We start from the raw sequence: 24,513 nt of genomic DNA, 5'->3' as shown, positions 1-24,513 counted from the left end.
TGAGAAGCAGGACCTCTCATTCCGAGCCATAATAGGTACATTCATTATTAAAAGCAGTAAAAAGCTTGGCTAAAAATCTAACTGAATTTTTTTTTAGTAATAAATTTCCTCAGGGCTTTGCATAAAGAAAGGGACATTTACTCAAGAAAAATGTGATCAACACAAGGCATACAGCCCTGCCAGGTCCCCTGCTCTTGCTGCAGGCTTATTGTCTAGGGTCCCTGCTGGAGTTGAGAGCATGGCTCCACAGAGCAGGGGCAAGGCCCTTCTTCTCCAAGGTCTCCAAGAGTGCCCCATGGTGATGGAATTGCTGGTGCATGAGGGGTCAGGACGCTCTTGGGGACACACATCTATATTACCCATGGTCTGTGCTATACGCTACATCTTTTATGGTTTTCCAGAGGTAGAGAGCAGCCTCAGCCTCTGCAAATGGGCTAAGGTCTTCCATTTTGATGAGGTGGCCCAGCCTGCTACCCAGGGGGGGGCCCTGTTCTCTGTGGACCACATGACCAATGAGATTCTTGAGGGCAGGCACTATGCCTCAGGTCCTCACCTGCACAGTACAGTGTCAGGTACACACGGCTACAGAAAACCTCGTATTGAAACCCTTCCGTGTACAAGATGCTATGTTGGGCTCAAGGTGGATACAAAGATGGGCCAGACCCAGTACACCCCACCCCAAGCCATGAAATGGAAAACCCATGTGGCATCGTAGAAGAAGCTAAGGCTGGCTGCAGAGTGCCAGGCTTCTAATCTGAGCAGTGCCACTAACAGCAGGCTTCAGTTCTTTCATAACTTCTGGTTCAAACACAAATGCTGTGAAATCATTAACACTAAAGGCAGAGGGTAAAAAGTACCTAAAAAGCTACCCGAAAAGTAACCTCAAGGCTTCTCCCCCAGGCTTTCCAATCTCAGTCCATGGTGCCACCCAATAGCCCGAGCCAAAACCAGGAAGTCGTCCTTGACTCTCACTCACCCCCGAGTCCAAAGAAACATCAAATTCTGATTCCAAATTCTACTTCCAAAGTGCGGCTGAACTCCAACACTCTCATCTGCTGCCGCCACCGTGGTCCAAGCCACCATTATCTCTTCTCTGAACGGCTGCCACCCACTTCCAGAGTGAGCTTTTTAAAATACAAGTCTGATCATGTCACTCCCTTACATAATACCTTTCAGTGACTGCCCCTTGTTCTTAGGAAAACAAAACAAAACAAAACTCACATCCTAACATTGCCTGCAAGGTCCTGAGTTACTTCCGGCAGCTCTCCTCCCCTCATCACCCCTCAGGTACGTGGCAAAGTTTCTGAGAAGCCCTCCAGGCTCAGACCGGTACACAAGCTGTTCCCTCTGCCTAGGGTATCATTTTTGCATGTCAATCCTGATTCATTTTTTAAGTCAGCCTAGATATTGCGGGTCTAGGCTAGAGTCTCCTCTAATTTTCCATGGTTCCAGTTACAACTGCAATTTTTTTAATAAATATTTATTGAAGTACAGTCAGTTTACAATGTTGCATCAACTTCTGGTGTACAGCTCAATATTTCAGTCATATAGGAACATACATATATTCGTTCCCATATTCTTTTTAACCATAAGTTACTACAAGATATTGAATATAGTTCCCTGTGCTATACAGTATAAATTTGTTGTTTATCTATTTTATATATAGTAGTTAGTGTCTGCAAATCTCAAACTCCCAATTTATCTCTTCCCACCTCCTTCCTCCCCTGGTAACCATAAGTTTGTTTTCTATGTCTGTGAGTCTGTTTCTGTTTTGTAAATAAGTGTGTTTGGTTTTCCTGGGGTGGGGGTAGATTCCACATATAAGTGATATCATATGGTATTTTTCTTTCTCTTTCTGGCTTACTTCACTTAGAATGACATTCTCCAGGTCCATCCATGTTGCTGCAAATGGCATTATTTTATTATTTTTAATGGCTGAGTAGTATTCCATATAATTGTAATTTAAATATCTATCTCTGCAGTTTTTAATGCCTTTGTAAGGCCTACTCCCCTAGCAGCTGTAGTTTGCATCTCAGGATAAGGAAATGCTGTTTCTGCCTCGTTCCACTGCTGTGACCACAGCGTCTAGCAGAGTGTCTCACCAATGACTAACTGGTTGCCAGATTGGATGAATGAATGAATGCATGAATGAATGAAGAGATGGATGATTGAGTATCCAGGTAAGAGAGCAGGAAAGGCCTCCTGGAAGAGCGAGCACAGAGAAGAAGACGGTTATGTTTGGAAACTGTAAGGGCCACAGGTCTGGAATCAGTGAGCGGAGATGTAACTTCTCTTGCAGTTCTGATCATTCAGTCTTCCTATTCCTTCCTAAAAGTCATTGATTCAGCCCAACTCCATCTAAATTTCCCCTCAGACTGATTTTCTGCCAGGGGAGAATGGCTGCTCACTCAGCAGTCCCTGCCCTCTGTCTGTCTTCTCTGCTCTAGCCCAGCCCGCTGCCTCTCCAGTCCGCTTTCCCACCACGCCCTTGGATTTATGTACCTTAATAATTGTGTGATGCTGTAAAACTAATTTGCACTTGTGCTTGGGTAGGGAAGTGACTGGAGCTTTGCCGTGGCCTTGAGGGCAGAGGAGAGTACCCCACCCCATCCCCAGTTCCCCCTCAGACTCAAAGCATGAGGAGCCAGCCCCATCTGCAAGGGCCCAGCACTGGGAACTGTACCGTAACGCAAGCCAAACGCCAGTCACATAAAGAAATGAAAAGAAAAATCGTTCCACTGTTGCAAAGAAGGGGCCCTGTCACATTCTCCCCATCTCCGGAGAGAGCTCACCTGTTCAGTTTCCCTTTCTACAGGGCTCTGTCAGCACCTGTTTTCTTAGTCACAGTTTGGGAGATGGTGTGGCATTTCTCTTCCCTCTAAATTGTGGCACACGAAGACCGAAAAGCAAAGGGGAGGTTCCTGCCAGGGTCTGGCAGCCCACTTCCCAGTTTCAGAGATCTCAGCAGCATAAAACTGGAAGATCAAAAGAGAATAAACAGAAAAAGTGTTCCTGAAAGAATCATGCATGAGTGTGTGTGGAGGGTGGGCCAGGGGAGGAGGGGGGCACGTGTAGGTCAAACCGACATTAACATTGGATATAAAAGGGGAAAATAATCTGTTTTAAATAATAACAGCCACTATTTCTTGGGCCTCTACAGTGTGCCAAACAGGTGTTTGTATGTAATATTTCATTTAATTTTCAAAACGACCCAGTGAGGTAAGCATGTATGCCCCCATTTTACAGATGAAGAAACAGGCTCGTTGAATCACACAGCTCGTGAGTGGCCAAGCTCCAGGACTGAGATCCTGACACGCTTGCTTTGAACCACTACTCACAACTGCTTTCCTAGGGCTAGAGATCAGAAAGGAAGGAAATTAGTTTATGGGGTGGCACAGGGCTTGAGATTAGACACAAAGAATGTTCTGACAATGAGGGCTGTTTGGTTGTAGTCGGAATAATTGGGCTTGTTAGAGCTCTTTCTTGGAGGGCCTTGAAGGGATGCTTCCATGCCTGGCTGGCTTAAGCGGAAGCACTCTCTGTTCCCAGCACGGAGCTGGCCTGTTGGAACTAACTGACGACCTCACTGGGGTTCAAGATTGCCACACGCAGAACCGTTAGATGACAAGAGAAGATAGCACAGGATGTATGTCTGAGTGGTGCTGGAAGATAGCAAAGGCCATAAGCAGACAGATGCTACTGTGGTTTAAAAAAACGAGAACTTTGTGGTCAGGTGGCCTTGTGTTTGAGTCCCTGCTGGCTCCCCTCCTTGTATGTTATTTAACTTCTGGAAGCCTCCATTTCCTAGTCAGTAAAAAGAGGCTAAGAATAGAAACTACTTTGGAGGGTTGCCATGAAAATTAAATAAGATGATACATGCAAAGTGCTTGGCACAGAACTTGGACATGATAAGGATACAATGAATTGAGAGCTGCTGTAATAATTGTTATTGTTGGAGTCCAGAGCGGGGAGAGAACAATGTGGGGCTGTAGGTCAGTAGCTGAGAAAGTCTTCCTGGGAAATTGGAGTTCTATCCTGGGTCTTGGAGAGCCGATCAGGTAAAATCAAAAGGAAGGAACAGGGACGGGGTAGGGCTCACAGAGTGGAGTGAGACTTCAAATTCTCTATCTTAAAAGAAAAATCTAGTTTGATCTGTGGTGGAACTCAAGAAGGGCACTGATTATGGGGAAGAAATAGTGGAAAGAGATGAGGTCTTCTCTATCCCTGTTTCCAAACCCAGAATTTGAATAGAGACAAAGACAGCCTGAGGGACCTAAAAAAGAAACCAGACACACAGGGCTGCTTTGCTTACTTCTTCTGTGATCTCACAGACAAGGGGACATGGCTGGGGGCAGAGCTGATGATGGATGGGGGACAGGACCTGAAATAGAGGAAGTTAAGAAATGTGGGTGAGGCCCTAACAACAGTGTGGGCTGACTCACATGGGAAGAGTTGAGTATCCTGAGTTGAGTTGAGTATCCTGTCAGGCAGGAGGCCAGTTTTGAGACCCTGGACATCTCTCCTCTTCAGTCCTGCCAGTTCAGGGTGGGAGGCCCTAGGGGAGCAGTCTTTGTGCTAATCCACTGTTCTCTGACAGCCTGCCTTATCTCCCTAATGAGAAGATAAACTCCTTAGGAGCCAGGGTTTTTCTCCAAGAAAGCTGCTGTTTGTTTTAGATCCTCTAGGCTTAACCCTCTGTCAAGTACCAGCTATCAAACCCTAACATCAAGCATACGGGGTGTTTGTTTAAAATGCAAAATTTCAGTTCTTTTCCCTAGGGAGTCTGATTGTCTAGATTCAGGGATCCAGGTATCTGTGTTTTTAACGAGTACCCAGGCGATTCTTTTGATAAGGCAAATTTGGAAAACACTGAATTAGATAATCTCTTGAATCCCTTTTCGTCTTAAAGTCAAGCAACAGAGCTTAGTAAGAAGAGAACTGGGTTGGTAGTAAGGAGGTGGGTTCTGGGCCCGCGCCTGCCGTTCAAGGGCTTCTGGCTCTGCTATCAGCACCCTCACAGTGCCTGGGTGTCTGGGTACCTGCTGTCATCTTTGGTACTAATAAGAACTCTGTGCTGGGGAAAGCCTACACTGGAAGGAGGCTGCAGAACAGAGAAGGGTATTCATGCCCTGCCATCAAGATCTCCCAAAGAGTAGGGGACCTAGAATAAACAGAAGTGAAGGGAACATCAGTGAACAATGGGTTCTGAGCATGCCCCTGGGGCTTTCTCTTCCACAGGATTGGCAGGACCGCGTTGTAGGTCTCAGCAACTCCCATTATACCCAGGGGGACACACTTAGATCCAAAGAAGTTTTTAAATGTGCCCGATGCACACTGCTACTCAGAGGAAGAGGGAACCCAGCTCCCTCCTGCCCTCACCCAGATCATTGGTGGGGCGCACGGCATGGCCCTCATATTTTCTTGGGGCTTGCGGGAGAGCCTCTAATGGTCAAGCGCATCTTGAGTCCCTGGACATTCTCCAGAATGGCCTGGAATCTCACATTTCCCTGATTTTGCTGAGTCTATTGCTGGTAGAGAGAACGGGAATCTGGGGAGGTGGGCAGGACTCAGGAAAGGTCGTGAATGGGGGAAGTGAGGGCCACGAGCCTGGAAAGAAAAGTTGCACAAGTACTCAGTATGCCGACGCTTTGAGGGCCTCGTCCAGAGGGGCGGCCTGATTGATCAAGAGCTCACACCTGACGCATGTAAACGCGGGCAGAACCCCAGCCCCTCTCTCCCCACCTGGGACATTCAAGGCTGAATGCGAGGTGAGGTCCGATTTTGCTGAAACTTTGTAGAAATTCCCTACGTGAGAAAAACTAAAAGACCAAACAAAACCCCTAAAACACCAAGCCCGATTCTTTCATCCACGTGGCACAAGAACAAGCCAAAAAAAGGGGGGGGCGGGGGAAGAGTCACCCGTCCCGCCCCTGCTGGGAGGAAGGGATTTGCCGGGAAAGCCAATTCCTGACCCAGTCCGGTCGCTGCCGGGACGCGGCGGGGAGGGAGGTGGATTGAGAAAGCCCTGTTCCCACAAAGCCGCCGCGCGCCGGTCCCCTCGGCCCGCCCCGCCCCCGCCCGGGCCGCCGCCGAGCGCGGGGAGCCGCCGCGGGCCCTTTAAGGGCCGAGAGGTGCGCGGTCTCTTTAAGGCAGGTCCTGGTGGTTTCTGTTTTCTGAAGGAAGTGACGGGGGGTGGGATTGAATGAAAAGTGCAAAACAGAGTCTCGCAGCGCCGGAGTCGGGGGGCCGCGGGAGCCGCGGCGTTGGGCCGGGGTCGGGGGAGCGGACGGGCCCCGGGAGCGCGGTGTCCGCCTCGGAGCCGCCGGGGGGCGCACGGCGGAGGGCAGCCCACGGGCGTGGGCGCCACGTCGCGGGCGCCCCGCGGCTGAGACCCCCGGGGAGCCGCGCCCGCGCGCCCCGAACTAGCCTCCAAGTTTGAGCGAAGTTTGGCCGCTGCGCTCCCCGCCCGCCCGCGGCGCGCGGGCACCGCGAAAGCGGCAGCGGTCTTCGGGGATGCGCCCTCCCGGCCGCCGCGGGGTCCCCCCGGCGCCCCCCGCCCTGCTGCTGCTGCTGCTGCCGCTGCTCGTGCCGCCGCTGGGGGTGCCGCGCGGCGTGGGCGCGGGGACCGGGGCGGGCGCGCCTGCTGAGCTGCGGGTCCGCGTGCGGCTGCCCGATGGCCAGGTGACCGAGGAGAGCCTGCAGGCGGACAGCGACGCCGACAGCATCAGCCTGGAGCTGCGCAAGCCCGACGGCACCCTGGTCTCCTTCACCGCCGACTTCAGGAAGGTGAGGCTCCTTCGCTCGCCCTGGGGGACCTGCTAGCCTGAGCGCCCCGGGATCCCCGTGGCACCGAGGCCTGCAGAAAGACTGGGCCAGGAGAGGGAGGCGTCTTAACCAATGTCATCCCTAGCTCTTCTCCACGTCTCTTTGCCTGGCTCCCCAGCGTCCAGACCCTGCCCCTCATTCTCCCCTGCTCTGCTGCCCCTCCGACTACCACTCCAGCCATTCGCCTGTTTGCTCTGGGTACCCAGGCCCCCAGACCAGCTCCGCACTTCCTCTTCCAGCTCTCCCAGAGCCCTCCAGGTGCTGACCTTCAAGGGAGCTGATGTTAACGACCCCAACTCCCTATTTGGAGCAATTTCCTCATGCTCTAACAGGGAAAAGGCCTGGCCCAGGAGTCAGAGGACCTGAGTTCTTGCTGTGTGACCTAGGGCAAGTCCCTTTCCTTCTCTGGGCCAACTTTCTCACCCCTATACAGGACAAAAGGTGACTCCAGGCCTCCCAGCCCTGACATCTTGGAGTCTCTGAACCACCTCTCCTTGTTTCACTTTCCTGGGCTGAGAAAGGGGGCTTCTGGGCAGAGCTTGTCCCATGTCCCTCCCAAACAAAGGAGAAGCCACCTCTCCTCTTTGGTCTGGAAGTCTGGGAGACTTGCTGCAGAAGGACCTGGGAGAGGCCCTAGATGAGATTCCTGTGCTCTGAGAGGCGCCACCCCTTACCAACCCCCAGTTTTGGCCCAGATTGCAGGGTGTGGGGTAGAGACCAGCCTCTCCTCAGCGTGCCTGTATGTTGTGGAGGGAACCAAAAGGTGGGCCTGGCCCCCAAGACCATGGCGGCAGGGAGGTGGGGGTTGGAGAATGGAGGTGCTGGGAGTTTATCAGGAAGTGGGCCTGGAAGGGCCGTGAGTGACTAACGGTAACCCAGTAGCAGGAATCCTGGAGGGAAAGAGTGGGTGAGCTATAGGTACTCAAAGGGAGTCTCCTGATCTCCTAAAGCCCCCCTCCCCAAGTCCCTCTCTTGATAAAAAGAGGCCCTGTGAGGCTGTCTCTGGGGAAGTGGAGAGGTGAGGCCGATTAGATAGCTGGGCAGCTGGGGAAGCCCAGGGCTGTGGGACTGTTGCCTGAGCTACTTCTCTCCTTCCTCTTAGAGACTGGGAGCTTGAGAGGTATTGGAGCAGAGTTTGAGGAGTCAGCTAGGGACCCAGCAAAACTGCCATCCATAGCACCAGGCAGGTGGGGGTGATCCAGTGGACAGTGGAGGCGGGGCTTGACTATTGGTCAGTCCCAGGACTATTGAGTTGTCATGACAAGGGGTGTAGGTAGACCAGTTGCAGGAAGGTGGGGGGTGATGGGGCCAGGGGTGGTTGAGTGTCCCAGTTGGCAGGACTCTGTGGTCCTTCCTTCCTTCCTCCCTTCCTCAGCAGGCCCAAACTAGGTTTTCAAATTCAGGTAGGGGCAGGTGAGTTTATGTGCGGAGAGAGGGAATCTGATAGGGTCAGAACACCTCCTGCCTCTCCACCTAAACTCCATGGGAATTTTGTCAAGTATGTTCTTCTGCTGGAAAACCCACGTAGTGGCTAGAACCCTCAGGAGGCAGGGATCGAATCTTCCCTCTGACCTTCCTTCGAAGCCCTTTGTCCTTGTGAGTGAGCCTCAGGCCAGCCTGTGCATCTCCCACCTTCCTGCCAGCTGCCCGTTGTTCTGTGGCTGTGCTGGAACCCTAGAGAGACTTCCCCACCCCGGGACGCTCCAGCAACCAAGGCTGTGGCTAGGACTTCAGTGAAAGAGTGAGCAGGTAGGGCTCAGCTTTTATAGCCTCTAGCTGTAGCATGAGATTTTATTGCTCTACCCTGAGGGCGAGGGGAGAGGAGAGCCCAGGTGGCAGTGGGGTGGAGGACTAGGGATTGGGGCTGAGGGTAAAGTGGGGGAGAGAATACATTCGGAGCTGAGTATAGGAGCCTCATTTTAATCCCCAGAGCAGTTCACCTCCACCCAGGTTTCCAAAGTCTGCTTTTCAGGCTAGCCTCTGACCCAGAAGCTGGCATTTCACACCCGCCCCTGGCATCTCCAATTTCATCAGCAAAGTGAGGGGGGGGGGATTGGGAGCAGAAGGCACCGAAAGGGAACCAGCTTTCCGAGGTCCCCTCCAACTCTGGGTTTCTCAGCTAGCCTGGGGCGGGGTGGAGCTGTGGGAGGCTAAGCTGGAATCCCCACCCCGGTCTACTGTCTACATTGGCCAAAGCAGCTTTCATACGGAATCCAGGCTCTCTTATTGCCCACCCAGTCCTCAAAGTCTCTGCCTCAAAGTCTTTGGCAGATTTCCACGAGAAGCTTCTATCTAGACTTTTCCTGTAGGAAAAAGTTCTGGACTTTGTGTTTCTGTTGTTTTGTGTACATTTGGGGTGGTTTGGAAATAGCCCTTACTCCACTTGGGAATATGACATTGGCCATTTTATCACCTTTGGGAGACAAACTTGGTTTAACCCTGGGCAAGCCACTCAATCTCTCCAAGCCTTAATTTCTTCATCTGTAAAATGGGGATAGTAATGGTACCAATCCTACTGTGAGAACTAAACAGGATCATGCGTATGACATACACACTGTGTATCGGCCACTGTGCTAAGCGCTCCAGAAATAGTTGCCATTAACTTTCATAGCCGCGGCTCACGTTGCATTTCAGCATGGACCCTCCCTGCTAAGCTTAGGGTCAAAGAGATTGAGTGACGGACCCAAAGTCACACGGAAAATCAGCCCTGAGCCTGGAGAAGCCTTAGTCCCAAATCATAACCTTGTCTTTGAAGCTCCATGTATCAGTCGGAGTTCCCCCGCACAGTGGAAATACCAGGATAGAAGTATAAATCAATAGAAAAAGATCTTATTATGAGGCGTTGGCTCACGTGAGAATGGAGACAGAAGTCCCACAGTCTGTCATCTGCAAGCTGGAGGCCCAGGAAAGCTGGTATAATTCCAGCCTGAGTCCAAAGGCCTGAGAACCAGGAGCATTGCTGTCTGAGGGCAGGAGAAGATGGATGGCCTGGCTCACGCAGAGAGAGCAAATTTGCCTTTCTTCCACCTTTCTTGTTCTGTTCACACCCTCAGTGGATGGGGCGATGCTCACCCACTTCGGTGAGGGCCACCTTCTGCTCAGCGTACTGATTCACATGCTTTCTTTCCCAAGCCACCCTCGCAGGCACACCCAGAAATAATATTTTACCAGCTGTGTGGGCCTCCCTTCACCCAGTGGTAGTGAAATTAACCATCACACTCCAAAACTGCCAGGCAGCCCCTCCGCAGGGAGCAGCCGGCCCTGTCCTGTCAGTCTACTCAGGGCAGCAACACGGCCCCTTGTGCTGGGGGCAGTGCAGCCCTCTGTCCAGCTGGTCTCATCCTCTCTAGCCCCCTCTCTTTAGCCCTTCCCACCCTCTCTGTTTGGCTCTGCTGGGAGACAGGGCTCAAACGTGGCCTGGCTCCCCTACGCTGCCACGCTGAACCCAAAGCTGGCAAAGCAATAATAGTAATCATCCTGCTGTAGGACACATAGGCTGGAGCCCAGGCAAAGGAGACAATGAACAGCTTGGAGCTATCAACTGACCATCACACTTTACTGTAAGCCCTGCCCAAGGGCTGCTGACCACCAGGCAGATCAAGCTGCAGCTCTCAAAGAAATGCTGCAGCTCAGTGGCTCCCAACCTTTGCTGCACATTTGAATTACCTGGGGAGCCTCAGAAAACCCCACACCTGGGCTGCCCTCCATCCCACTTAAGTCAGAACATCAGACGAGGGAGCCAGGCAGCACTATTCTTAAAGGGCCCCTGGCGATTCCAATAAGCAGCATGGTTTGGAAGACACTGGCATAACTGCTCCAGGGAAGGAGGGACTTGGAGGAGGGACCAGGTTAGACTGTTAAATGAAGATGGAGCCCAAACTCCTATTCAAACCTATTTGAAACCTGTCATTCACCCACAATAACCCTAATGTGTTTTAAGCAATATATAGACTTGAGGCCTAATTCTCTATGCCCTCAGCGCAAGAACTCGAATTCATAATACACTCTTAATAGGCAATGCTCTTCTTTATAATCCAAATCCTTTATATATAATTATACCCAATGTATATGCTCACTGGGCATATCTAATAGCAGGTGTGTCACCATTCCCAGTATCTAACTCGGTTTTGGTCTGCCTGCCCTCTTGGTTCCCCTCCGCCAGGCTGCTGTCCCTGTCCAAGTTCTCTTTCCCCTCTGTCCCCCGCTGTGAGTGTCCAAAAGCTGCAGGAAGGGATGAGTCACGTTCAAGCGGCTTGGTGCTTGGTTTGGTGCTGACCAGATGGATGGGGAGGGTGGGGCTAAAAGATAAGAGAAAGTCATGTGCAGCTGCATGGCGGGGATCCTGGCTGCAGCTGGAGAGGGGAGGAAGGAGCCACAGACTCCAAACCTGTGGAGGGAGGGGTCGTGAGGGGCTGTGGGCTGGAGCCAAAGTTAAGGGAAGCCCTGTGGCAGGGTGGGTCAGCTCAAGATCTCTCCAGTGGACCCAGGGAGACTGGAAACTTGAGCCCTGCCCTGGGCCCCGATGGGGGAGTGAGTGGGAGCCAGAGGAAGGAACAGTCCAGATAGCACCAGCCTCCCTGCCTTGAGGGCTCCTTTTCTTGGTCAGCGGAGCAGCTGCAGACTGTGAGAGGTAGTCAGGGAAGATGTGGAATTTGCAAATACATTACTGCCTGAGGCTGTTTGTTCTAACAGGATATCAGATCATGCAGATGTCAGACAGGATGAGCCTTCAGGGTCCAGTCTCCCCCTACCCTGTCTGTGTTCTGTCCCTGCAGGTCCCTGCAATTCAGTGATTTGGACTAGAGGCATGTGATGGAGAGGACATCTCAGGGAACAGAGGGCAGCATAGGTGCTTTCAGGAGAGGCCCAGACCTTTTTGGAGTCCAGGGCATTTCCCCATGGGAGTTTATGAGAATTCACCAGGAAGAATGACCCAGCTCATGTCCACGGGGCCCTCGGGTCTAACAGCGGTCCCTCTGCCATGTCTAAGGAATTCCTCCCCTAGTCAAGGATCAGTGGCCCTGCCCTAAAGTTCAAACATGCTCCCTGGAGCCTGGCAAGCATCTCCCATCCCTGAATGCCCATGCCCAGGTGAAGTCCTAGCCAAAGATCCCAGGTGGAGCTGTGAATACCGCCACCTGGGACAAGTGGGTGGCCTGGTGGGAAGGTGGAGGGAGGCAGAAGTGAGGTTCTTCCTGTGAGGCTCCGTAAGGTACAGAGGCCAGCCTTGTCTAAGAATCACGTATCCCTGGGTTTCATGCACTGAGCAGTCACTCACCTCACACACTGGGCTCCTGGGACCCTCACCCCTACATCCCACATGCAGATGTGCACACTGAGGCTCAGCACAATGAAGTGACCTGGACAAGATCAACAGCTAACAGTCCAGGATTGGGACCCAGGGATCCTCCCACCACATTCTGACCGCCTGTGCTACTGCGGCATCTGGATGGGCTCCTTCCAGAAGGCTGGCGAAACCTGAAAAGGGGAAGGAAAAGGGAAGAAGGAGGCTGAGAAAAGCTCTGGTGCAGAGGAACAAATCTACAGAGACACGCTCCTCATTAGAGATGGGCTGGGCCCCTCCCCCAAGCTCATCACGACCCTCTCCACCCCCTGCCAACCCCACTTTGTAAATTTTGAGTTTTGACCCCTTCCCTTCACAGCCTGGTGCCTGAGACGCTCCCCTTTCCCCTCCCGCCATGGCCTCTGGAGAGACGGAGTGGGTAAGGGAGCCACTTTTAGAAGATCTCATAGATACTCCTGAGCGCTCACTGTACATCTTCTGCCCTTAACCAGCTGTGTGACTTGACAAGTCCCTTAACCTCTCTGAGCCCCAGGCTCAGACACGACACAAACCCGACAGGGACAACAGTGCGATGCTTGTAGGCGTGCTGTGAGAGGTGAATAAGGGGCCTTAGCGAAGCAGAGGCCGGCAAAGGCACGTGAGAGGCAAAATCGCAGTTCCCGCCCCGACTCCACTCCCGTCTGCCCCAGCCCTCCTTCCTCGCGCCCGCTGCCGGCGCCGCCGCCGCCCTTATACACATTGTCCCTTCTCTAGGGACCAAAGCTTCATTAGGGCTCAGTTGGCCAGTGTTGAAGCCGCTGCCACTAGGGGTTTGGATAAAGGGCAGGGAGCGAGGGGGCTGGGAATGTGGGTGAGCGGGGAGCACAGAGCCCCATCTCAGGAGCGCTGAGTCAGCGGGACATTGGGGCGCATTTGATCCACATAAAGTCTCACATTGTTCTGGGGCAGTCAGGACAGTGGTGACCTTTGGGATTTGGCTGACGGGGCGCTGGAGGCACTGGGGTGGGGGGGAGAGAGGGGGCGCTACCCACAGCTGGTGGTTGTGCTAATGTCCTGTAACAAGAAGCCTCTGTCTGGGCCCAGGCCTGAGGCTCTGGAAGGTCTGCAGGCAGCTGGTGATGGGGGCAGCCTACGTCCCTGGGCACCGGCCTGGGAATGTGCTTGGCCTGGCTTTGGATTAACTCCAGTCACCTCTGTTCCTGCTCAAGGAGCCTGGGCAGAGCCGCAGGGGTGCTCCTGTGTCTGCCCCGGGGCAGCCAGCACAGGGTTAGGAGGGCATTGGTCCCTGGCTGCTCCTTCAGGCCGACTCCTCACCTCCCCAGCCCTTCTCCAGCCATAAAGCAGCCCCAGCCAGGAGCAGAGCAATAAATATTTGGATTGGCTCAGCCCAGGCCTCAGAGTCACACACTCCAGTGTGAATGGAAAGAAACCAAAGTGGCAGAGGAAACTCCCAGGAGACAGCGCCAGCCGTCCCAGGGCCAGGAGGAGAGGGGAGCTGGTGCCCCACAGGGACCCTGGAGAGATGGCCTCCAGCCTGGGCCACACGGGCACCGTGGTCCAGAGGCGGGCTAGGAGGGAGGCTTTGAGAGAGGGGCAGCTCCGCCCTCTGGCCTTCTTGGTTTTCGGTTCCCCTGTGGCGGAAGGCTGGGCTGGCAGCGAGGCCTGAGGCAGGAGAGCCTCACCACCGCTCCCCAGGGTGGGCTGGAGGAGAAGGGGACTGAGGAAGGGCTTGGAGGGTGGGGGGCTGGTGATGGGAAGGTGGCCAGGAAGGCAGAGGAGGAGAGGAGGTCGGCCCGGTTGGGGCTGTGTGTGAAGAGAGCTGCACTCGAGAGGGTGTGACTGCTGGAGGCAGGTGAGGGTGACAGCATGTGTGCGGAGGCTGTTCGACTGTCGTGTATGCGAGATGGACTGTGAGATGTGGAGTGTGAGGCTTTAGGGGAATTCAAGGGTGGGGAGGGTGTGGGAGAGACTGCTGGGGAGAAGATAGGCGTGCGAGACTATCTGTGAGGGATGCTCTGTGTGACTGAGAGAATGGGGGTGAGGTGGAGGCTCCCGGGGAGAGGCTGTGAGGGAGGAAACGTGCTCATATGAGCAACACATGTGAGGGAGGAGGGACTGCGCAGCTGAGCCACAGTGCGAGCCCGGGCGGAAGGGGGCCTGGGGAAGCCTGGGTGCTGCTGGGTGGGGGGTTGGGAGATTGTTCCAGAATCAGCAGATCTGGGTGAAAGATTATGGACATGTGGCCCGTGAATGGGGAAAGCAGGTGTACGTCTGTGTGTACAGTTATGATTCAACTTGGCTGCTAGTAACATAAAACCCCACAGCGGCTGAAGCAAGAGAGAAGTTCGTTTCCCCTTTCAGTCTTACCCAAGGCTGGACGTCGCCAGCCAGAGGCTGGTGTGACAGCGCCACAGGCATCAGCGCTCCGGTGTGCTCTGCATGCATGGGCACGTTCCCTCCTGTTCCCAGCACCCCCGGAAGGCAGCATCAAGGGCCTGGCACAGGGTGTCTGCTCTTGAAGTGCAGAGGGCTGCCCCCTGCTTTTCCCAGGACCGACGTCTCTCTGTGAGACACAGAGAATCAACAAGCAGCAGGGCAGGGAGTGGACGCAGAGAAGAGCAGCTATCTGGACAAGGGCTCGGGGGAGTTTGGAAGCGCATAAAGATCACGGGACCGAGAGTCAGGAGGTCTGGGCTCCTGGTCCTGGCTCTGCAGCTGTGTGACCTGTGAGGGCCACGTCCCCTGCTGGGACCTCACTGGAGCATGAACTAAATGATCCCCTCAACCTCTAGAAGCCCAAATCGCAGCTGTAGGACTACCAGCCCACAGGAGCCCAGCTGCAATGAAGCCCAGGAAGAAAGAGCAGTCTTCTTGTTGGAGGAGGGGGGGCGATGGAGGCCCCAGAGCGGTCATCCGTTCAATGGGCTCTGTGTCGTGCTCCGGCAGACACTGAGGATATGGCATAAATAAGGTGGAGCCGCCGTCCCGAGCCAGGAGCAGAGCACGGAGGGCCTGGCTGACTTGTGGCCTGGACAGAAGACGCCACATGAGGACAGGAGCCCTCTGCCGAAGCCTTTAGATCAGATGCACACTGGCGCAGCACAGCTCAAGTTTCTGATTCAGCTCTAAGCCAGAGTTCCACTCATGTCACATCCAGGCTCAAAACTCAGCGGTGACTCCCAGTGATCTACTAGATTAAGCTCAGACTCCTTGGCTGGGCACTCAGAGCCTGTACCCTGCCCCTCCTGCCAGCCTCTTCCTTCAACACTCATTGCCCTCCCCTCCCCAGTAGGTACTCTCACTTTCCCCAGAACCTTGGCCTGCTCTTGTCTGTTCCCTCCATCCTTCACTTATTCATTACCGGGTACTTACTGAGCACCTGCTGTGTTCTAGGGGACAGGGATACACAACATGCAAATATGCAAATAAGATACTATCCCAGCCTCTAAGAGCTGAGTCTGGAAGGAAAGACAAGGGACGAGATGATTGCAAACACAGTGGCATTGGTGTTGTGGAGGTTAGGGGCCGGGCCTGGTCAGCTCTGCTGGAGGGTTGGTGAGGCCAGGGGTGAGGGATGCATTTGAACTGAATCCTGAGGGGTGATGCACAGACCTCATGGAAGGACACACTTCCTCGCTCAGTCTGGGAACTGCCTGCTCTTTGGCTCAAAGCTCAGAGCTGTCATCAAAGATCTGGATGCCAGCCTCTGGGGGGTATACTTTGCAAGGACAAAAGGGGCCTCGGCAAGACATTAGGCAGATCGTATGACAGCAGCGTGGAGGGTTGCATGGGGTGGGGGCATTAAGAGACCCTCATACCTCCCTATCTTCTGTCAATGCCTCTCTGCTAGAATGCCCCCCATTCTTTATCCGGAACCACTGAAATGTCCTTCACTCTAGGAAGTCTTCCCTCCCTCCACCCCTCCCAGTCCCATCCCTAACAGGACAGAAGCGCTCCCTCATCCATCCTTTGCCCCATAGCACTTAGCATAAACCTCGACCCTAGGCCTTATCATGGGGCCCTGACTTCAGTTGTAAGTCGGCCTCCCCCATGAGCCCCTTGAAGACAGGGGCCTTGGCCTTCATCTTGCCCTGGCCCCTCCCCTCCTCATGCCTGTGATGGCCCCGCCCCAGGTATGCTAATCAGAGCTCTCCCACTGATTTGCTGATTACCTCCAGCAGTCACCTGTCTTCTCTGGGCCTCAGGTGCGTCTCTGGGAGAAAGTTCTTCACTCCTGCCTCTGCAGGTCCGGAGGAGATCACAGCTGGAGCAAGGCCAGGGATTACAACAATAGTAGAGAAACTTAAAGAGTTTAGCCCACTCTGTCCTGAGACTTTTCACTCGTCTTCCCCCCAAGTCATCCTTTGAGGTGCAGGCACTGTTAGCTGCACTCATTTGACACATGAGGAAATGAAGATACAGGGAGGTGAGGTAAATCCCCAGGGTGACGTGGCTCAGATCAGCAAAGCCAGGATTTGAACGCGGGCAGCAGGCGCTCCAAAACCTTTGCTCTTAACTACCAGGGTCTCCAGAACCTTTGCTCTTAACTACCAGGCTCTCCAAGAGCCTGCCTGCGCCTGCTCCTGAAAACCACACACGAAGGATTTCAGCAGACACTCACTAGCTCCACTGCACGCTCGTCGCACGCTCTGCGTGGTACAGATTTCAACCCTGGTGCAATACAGTCCACTTCCCCCTTGCAGCCTGCTCCTGGTGTGCTGGAGGTTCCTGGGAGCTCGTGGGAGAAGGAAACTTACAGAAACTGCCCATCTCGGGAGCCCTAACCTGAGCCCTGGACCTGAGGAGCCTGCCATGGGCTCTTACCCCGCTGTGTCATCTGCCTTGGGCCTTTGGCCACATCCAAGTGAATCATCCCAGAGGACTCTCGGGCAAGGGGGCAATCTGGGAGCCAGGCTCCCATCTGGCCTGGGCTTAGCATCTGATCAGAGGTTCCCTGAAGCAGGGGGACCTCTGCCCTTGCCCTGCCCTCTGTGTTGGAGGGAAAGGGGTCCCTAAAACAGAGGTGTGAGTTCTGAGGTGTGTGGAGTAGAAGGTAGGCAGGACACCAGCCATGATGGAGCCAAAATGATCCAGGCACTCAGGCTGCCCTCTCCCTCCCAGGGCTCAGCATGTAGAATGTGGTTTTCTGAAGAAAGGATTAAGAAGCCTGGAGAATTCAGGGTTTAAAGAGGCTCTGGGCTGGGCAGGCAAGCGGGCGGGTTAGAAGGGTGGTCCTGCGTCATCTTATCCTCATGTTTGTGTCAGATGCTGTTTGTTGTCTGTGAGTCACTAGTCACGCAGAACCATGAATAGGAGCCGCCGCACTCCCAGGGCAGGTCTGCAGAGGACAGACAGACCACTGCCAGATGGGCACGGCTGGAAGAGGGTGCTGCTTTCCCATCCTGACTCAGCCACTCACCAGCTGTGGGACCTGAGGCAGAACACACTCACTCTCTGGGCCTGAGCTTCAGTTTCTTTAACTGGGCATCAGGGACACCAGACTCGTTGGCCTAGGAGGCAGTTGTGCATTGTGGTTGTGAGAACTCAGATTCCGGAGTCGGGCTGCTTGGGTTAGAATTCCAGCTACATTTCCTCTTAGTCCCATGACTTTGAGCAAGTTATCCTTTCTAAACTCGGTAATAATCATAGTTCCAACCTTGTGTTGTAAAGATTTTAAACAGGATGGTATATCCTCTTTGACTCATGGTGACAGTGACTTGTCCCTTAAAGTTACAGACTTCAAAAATTTTTGTCCTGCACACACAAATAGGAGATATGGAGGAAATCTATCTCAACAAAAAAGTAGTCAGCCCCTCTCTTCACCCCTAGTCAGGGTCCCACTTTGTGGCATTTTGTTGTTGTCATTGACAACATTGTTATTGTCATTGGTATTTAATACAGAAGCAGGGAAAAAAGTCTCCAACAGATTTCCTTCACCCCTGGTCTGCTCCAAAAATTCAAATACTTTCTCCTGCTAATGGTGGAGGTCCAAGCAGGATGTCTCCTGCTAAGGTAATGTCCAAGCAATGAAGCCACTCGGGGCCAGCAGACCACAGGCTATGGCACGTGCCTGTGGTATTGGAGAGGATGCTGTGACTGTCCCAGATGGGATTCTTTTAAAGAGTCATTGCTAAAAATCCAGGGGATGGATTTTGGATCCTGCCTGGGGGTCCTGCCAGGGACATCTGCCTGACTCAGCCCCAGGGAACGGAAGTCTGGTATCAAGTCTAACCTGGCAGGAACTGAGCCCGGAGTGGAAAATGCACAAAGTGTACCGGCCTCCCTTCTCCCCTCAGCTGACCCGAGGGAGGGGAAGATCGTGTGGCCCAGGCTGGCTGGGCAAGGAGATTCCAGCCTCGTGGCCCCGGGACGGATTTCCTGTTGAGAGGAAGCTAAAGTTGCCCGAGCTCTGATTCACCTTCCTGGCAAGTCTGGGGCCACGAGGAACCTAACAGAACCCTTCTCACCAGCTGGGCCTTAGTTTCCCTTTCTGCAAATATTGGTGGAAAATCTCCCCATACACTCCCACATCTCATTGTTTCAGAGAGCATTTACAGCGACAGGAAGTAGGGAAGTGTCCCTGCAGAGTCAGAGGGCTTCCAAAGGGCATGGGGGTTTGTGGGATGACAGCACTCAGCAGTTTCAGATCACCGGCAGTACTTGCTGGTCACCTGCCTGGTGATAATGGTCACAGCTTTCACCGCTGAGCACTTCCTCCGGGCGGGTTCTGCTGTGTTCCCTCCACACTAACCCAGTTAGTTGTCACCACAGTCCTGCCAGGTAAGAGTGTCACCATCCCCATTTTACGAATGAAGCTTAGAGAAGCTGAGAGAGATGCCTGGGGGCCAGCCAACACACTGCAGACTTGGAGAGGAACCCTGGGCCCCTCATTGCCTCATTACCAGAATCTAGGGGGTACCCTCAGACCCTGTTCTCAGAACATTGCACTCCAGCAGATGGACAGTAAGTGCTCAGTAGCTGGGGGCGCTCTTAGTGAGTGGGGCCAGGGCGTGGACATTGATGGATGCAAAGTTACGCAGAGCTGTACACCACACCCCCCAGCCCCCTGTACTGGTGCAGGGCCATCGGGGTTCCTGGAGGAGAGCCATCCTTGTGGCTGGGGTCCCTCTGGGGCAGGCTGAGGTCTTGACAGATTTAGGCTTGGGACCTGCTGACTTCTCACTGGAAGCAGTGAGCCAAGGCACAGAGATGTGTGGGAGCAAGGACCACCACAGGTACACAGGGTTCTGGCAGCCCGACTGGGAAGGGACCCCATCCCTCTCCCTTCTCCCTCTGCCCCCACCCCTGGCCTCCCAATTGACTTGATTCACGCAGTGAGTCACTAACAGGAAGGAGCCCTTGACCTGCTGAGAATGCCTGTTAGTAACCCCAGTGGGGAAAGGGGAAGTGGAGAGAGAAGGGGAAAGGTGAGCCATCCCGGCTCCCTCAGGCCAGAAGCCCACAACAGCTGAGGCTGTGTCTGCCCTTGACCCGGTCCTGACCCCAATGCCTCTATCTGGGGTGCGGGTGGGCTCGGAGCCTGGCTGACCAGAAGCATCAGGGGCGTTCTCCCAGAACTACTGAACCGGAAAGTCGGCGAGAGGAACTCTGGGATCTGTACGTGTGAAGAGTGCTGCCCTTCCCCAGCGATGCCCTGGTCAGGTGGTCGTAGGGGCCCTGACTCACCCTGATCTGGGGTGCCCCCCAAGTGGGGGGCATCAGCTGTGAACAAGCCAGGTACCAAAACGGGTTGTTGTTTCTTTCAAGGTGAAGTTCTGTACTTTTAAAAGTTTTGTTTTGAAAAGCTTTCTAGCCTTTCACTCTGAATTTTCCAGGAGGCTTTGGAACATCTTGGGTGTGTTCTCTTAAGTCACGGGGTTTAAATGGGAAAGATCAAAATTCCCAGGCCAGCAGGAGGGAGGCATCTACTGCAGGGCAGTGTCCAGGCGTGTCCTCTCCAGGGCCTGAGCTGAGCTCTGGGGTCGTGGCTAGTGAGGAGGCCCCACCCACTCCAGCTGGTCCCCATCCATCTGCCCTTCCCCATCAGGACGTGAAGATCTTCCGGGCCCTGATCCTGGGGGAGCTGGAGAAGGGGCAGAGTCAGTTCCAGGCCCTCTGCTTTGTCACCCGGCTGCACCACAATGAGATCATTCCCAGTGAGGCCATGGCCAAGCTCCGACAGGTGAGTGCCCACCCCAGAGCCCCCACCCCTGCAGCCAGCCTGCACCCCACCCCAGCCTCAGTCTCCCACCCAGTCCCTGACCCACCGTAGCCCTTTTCCCTGGCACCTACCTCTCGCCCTATCATCCTGAACTCCCTGATTGTGTCCCAGGCCAAACCTGACCTAAGAGCCCCAGATCTCTAGTCTGCATTGAGCCCCCAGCTCCCAGATTCTTCCAGTCCCCTAAGCTGAGCTCCCCCCCACTTATGATGGAAGCAAGTCGGATCTGCCTTCAGACCCAGCACCACCACTCATCATCCAGGTGACACTGGACAAGTCACTTCACCTTCAAAGCCCCTATTTTCGCACTGAGAGATGCATTATAGTGAGGATTGGGTGGGATGGAATATGTAAAGTGTTCAGTGTAGTGTTGCAAACCCACAACCTGTTTCCCTGCTCCCAGTCCCTTCCTGGACCCTGGGCCTCTCCCCAGCCTCATCCTCAGCTATCCACAGGACCTGTCCTAGGCCCCTCTCTTTTGCCTGCTTTAGCCAGAAAGACTCAGTTCCCTGGATGTTGGAAGGTATGGGACCCAGAGGTCATTGACCCTGCGACAGCTTGCCGAGCCTGCCCGCCTCCTGCACCACCCCCAGCATGTCAGAATTCTCCATCAGGCCCCAGAGGGTGGCCCCATTTGGAGGGGGCCTGGGTGCCCCTTGACTGCCACCCTGCAGATGGCCCCAAGGATTTGAAGACAGCCAGCCTGGGCCTGTCTGACTCTCAGCCACCAGGGTTCCCCTGGGAGTGGGCAGGGAGCAGGCAGGGAGCCTTCAAGGCCCAGTGAGAGTGGCTCGTCTCCTCTACACAGAAAAATCCACGGGCGGTGCGGCAGGCCGAGGAGGTGCGGGGTCTGGAGCATCTGCACATGGATGTCGCCGTCAACTTCAGCCAGGGGGGCCTGCTGAGCCCCCATCTCCGCAATGTGTGTGCCGAGGCCGCGGATGCCATCTACACCCGCCAGGAGGACGTCCGGTTCTGGCTGGAGCAAGGTCAGCTGGGTGCTGCCCACTGCTGTATCATCTCAGATATGATGGGCTGCAATGATGTGATATGGGAGTTCAGGGAAGGCTTCCTGGAGGAAGTGGTGCCTGTGAGGTTCTTTAGTGAGAAGAGTCAGCCAGATAAAAGGGACCAATTCCCAGGTAGGAACATACAGAACTGAGACCCTGCTGGACCCTGTGGAGGGAATTCCCAGACAACTCCCACCTCGTCTCTGCCCTTAGTGAGAACGCAGATGGGACCCTCTGTCATTGAGAGGGGCACAGGCACCAGGCTCTGGATGGAGCCCGAACACCCATTTTCACCAGCTACCTCTGCTGCCACCTCTCAGAAATCAGCTCCTCTCCTTCCCTTCACACCCTCCTTGGTGCCAGCATCTCTCCTCCAGGATCCTTGAGAACTCCTCCCATCTTTGCATGGTCCCTACGCTTCCGGCCATGTGACCTCATTGCTGGCCCATCTCTGGGTACCTTTCCCAGGACTGTCCTCAGGTCCTCTCTGTAGAAGGGACAAGGAGATGTCACCATTCTGACTCCAGGTCCCTGGTCCTTCTGCCCAACTGGCTGAGCATAGGAGAAATGCCTGGCCCTCCCAGGGCAGCGCTGGATTTAGAAATGCCCAGGAGAGCTGTGGTCATGCCCTCCACACACACCCTGTCCCCAGTGGGCTGCCTCCCAAACCGAGCTGCAAACCTGATGCCATCCTCCAGAGGCTAGTCCCTTCTGTGGCCACTGAGCCAAACCTGGGGCCAGGTCACTGCTGTGTCCCCCCAGCAACCTTCACGTGCACACTCCGATATACCCCGCACACTGGCCTCCCTGAATTCCCCAGCATGTTTGTGCTGGCCCTTCCTGGCCTGGCCCTGCTCCAGTACAACCTCCTCATTCTCCCCACACCTCTATGCCATCACGTCCCAGTATAGAGACGTTTTATAGGGTGGCAGCATGGGCGAATGGAGGCCTTGGAGTCAGACAGCCCTGGGGTCCAGTCCTGACTTTTGCTGTGTGACCTCAGCTAGACGTTAAACCTCTCTGGGCCAGTTTTCTCATCTGCAAGCCAGGGATGATAACACATAGCTCACAGGGGTGCTGGGATGCCCGAAGGAGCCTTGCAGGGAGGCCCCCTGCCTGACCTCTGCCTCCTCCCCCAGGTGTGGACAGCTCCGTGTTCGAGGCGCTGCCCAAGGCCTCAGAGCAGACGTGGCTGCCTCGCTGCGGGCAGGCGGGGGACCGCGGGAAGCCCTGCGTGTGCCGCTACGGCCTGAGCCTAGCCTGGTACCCCTGCATGCTCAAGTACTGCCACAGCCGCGACCGCCCTGCGCCCTACAAGTGCGGCATCCGCAGCTGCCAGAAGAGCTACAGCTTCGACTTCTACGTGCCCCAGAGGCAGCTGTGCCTCTGGGACGAGGACCCCTAGCCCCGCCGGATGAGCGGTGGTCCCTGGGGCCACGGCTCTGGGCCGGCTGCTCCGCCCCCTGCCGCTGGAGGGGGCCAGCCCGAAGAGGCCTTCCTGCTCTTCCGCCCTTCCTCTAGTCCCACAGCCCCTGACCCCCTCACTCACGACTGTGAAAACGGGTGTGGCAGGGCAGGGGTTAACTCATGAAGGCAGCCCCCACCCCCACCCAGTGCCTTCCTTGGGGACAGAGGGAGAAGGGGGCTCTCCAAGTGTGGCCCTCCCTTCATCTCGCCTGAAGTGTTCTCTTTCAAGCACCAAAATGTGATGGCCTGTGACTCTCCTGCTTAACTCTTTGAAGGTTTAGACCGTGGAAGGTGTCTATGCTGATTACACCCACCTCCCCACACACCCCCACCCACCACCGCCCTACCATCCGGAAGGTGCACCTCCCCCACCTTCCCGCTGCCCAGCAACGAGGGGGTCATTGCCCCAGAGAGGGGGCTATCTGTCGGGAAGATGCCACAGCCCCTACAGCAGATCTCAGTGCGTCCCTCTCACTCCTGGCCTCCAACACCCTCCGGGGGACAGGTGGGTGCCCCCCACCCCACCACCCTGAGACAGACCACATGTGCCTTTCCTCAGACCTGGACTTTGCCACGGAGCAGGCGTTGGCTTCCCCCCTCCCCTAAAACAGAAATATTTTTGTAAGGTTCTGGGGCAGGGAGGGAGCATGAAGTATGAGGAAGACTTGAATTCCAGATTTTTAATGCAAAGTATTTATCATTTGTACCAGAAATAAAAGTTTAAATTTTTACTTGACTGACAGCAGCTCTAGACAGGGAGTTCTGGGAGAACTCTTGGCCAATGCTGCCACCTGGTGTCAGAAGAAGTGTCCCTGTGCTGAATCAGAGACCAGTCTTGGGACAACTTCTAAAGCACCTGCTGAGTGCTTGGCCTGTGTGGTGGGAGAGGATGGGGGAGTGGGGGTTAGTACCAGGAAAGGACACGCCAAAACTTGTGCACTTGAGAAGATGAGACATACGATGGTAAGCAAGCCAGGCATTACAAGAGTGTGAGATAGACTGAAGCAAGAGATAAGGTGAAAACTCCAGAACCAGACTTCCAGGGTTCAAATACTGACCATGATTCTTATTTGCTGTGCAACCTTGAGTCAGTTACTTGACCTCTCTGTGCCTCAGCTCTCTCAGCCGCAAAATGAGCTTCATTGTGAGACTTCAGTGAACGCCTACATGGCATAGTGCGTGCTCACCGTGTTGGCTGTTATTAGTATTGTTACTGTGAATGAAGAGAGCAGACATTTTCTCATCTAGAAACCGGACACAACTAAACCAGACATTGTGAAGGCCTCTTCACTTCAAGGGTATCTTCCAGCACAAAGAGGCTATGGTGTGAAGTGCTGGGCTGGGCGCTGGAGGGCTTCCAGGAGGGAAGGATGTGCAGCTGAATTGAGTGGGGAAGGTTTCCTGGGCGCGTTGGGACCTGGAAAGAGGCTGAAGGATGGTAAGAATTTGGCAAGGTGGAGGGGACTGTGTGAGCACAGGGCAGAGACAGAAGTGTTTCAGGAGCTGGGCAAGTCCCAGGGGTCCCAACTTCTTGGGAGGGAGGAGGCTGGAGTCAGATCCTTCCTCACAGGCCTTGGAGAGGGAAGCGGCTTACAGGGCAGCCCCCCCTTACTCTGCTCCCCAGCACCCCCAGAACAGGTGCTGCCGCCCCTTGGACTGTGCTGCCCAGAGGGCTGCGGTGGGAG

General features: G+C 54.6%; 1 protein-coding gene across 1 annotated transcript; it reads left to right on the top strand.

The window, feature by feature from the left end:
- Positions 1–5,992: 5,992 nt before the first annotated feature.
- On the top strand, positions 5,993–23,564 carry OAF (out at first homolog). Its single transcript, XM_006207813.4, has 4 exons — positions 5,993–6,786; positions 20,178–20,312; positions 21,160–21,340; positions 22,501–23,564. The coding sequence occupies exons 1-4, from the start codon at positions 6,514–6,516 to the stop codon at positions 22,764–22,766; spliced, it is 855 nt and encodes a 284-aa protein (XP_006207875.3). The 5' UTR covers positions 5,993–6,513; the 3' UTR covers positions 22,767–23,564.
- Positions 23,565–24,513: the final 949 nt, after the last annotated feature.

This window comes from Vicugna pacos, chromosome 33, assembly GCF_048564905.1.
Source record: "Vicugna pacos chromosome 33, VicPac4, whole genome shotgun sequence".
In the NCBI taxonomy this organism is placed as follows: Eukaryota; Metazoa; Chordata; class Mammalia; order Artiodactyla; family Camelidae; genus Vicugna; species Vicugna pacos.
The sequence above is the reverse complement of the archived record's forward strand: the minus strand, read 5'-3'. Positions and strand labels throughout refer to the sequence as shown.

Bases quoted from the DNA above. Each gene is read 5' to 3' on its own strand.
- OAF (XM_006207813.4), top strand. From the start codon at position 6,514: ATGCGCCCTCCCGGCCGCCGCGGGGTCCCCCCGGCGCCCCCCGCCCTG. The intron at 20,313-21,159 runs GTGAGTGCCCAC...TCCTCTACACAG, and splicing joins CCATGGCCAAGCTCCGACAG to AAAAATCCACGGGCGGTGCG. The intron at 21,341-22,500 runs GTCAGCTGGGTG...CTCCTCCCCCAG, and splicing joins CCGGTTCTGGCTGGAGCAAG to GTGTGGACAGCTCCGTGTTC.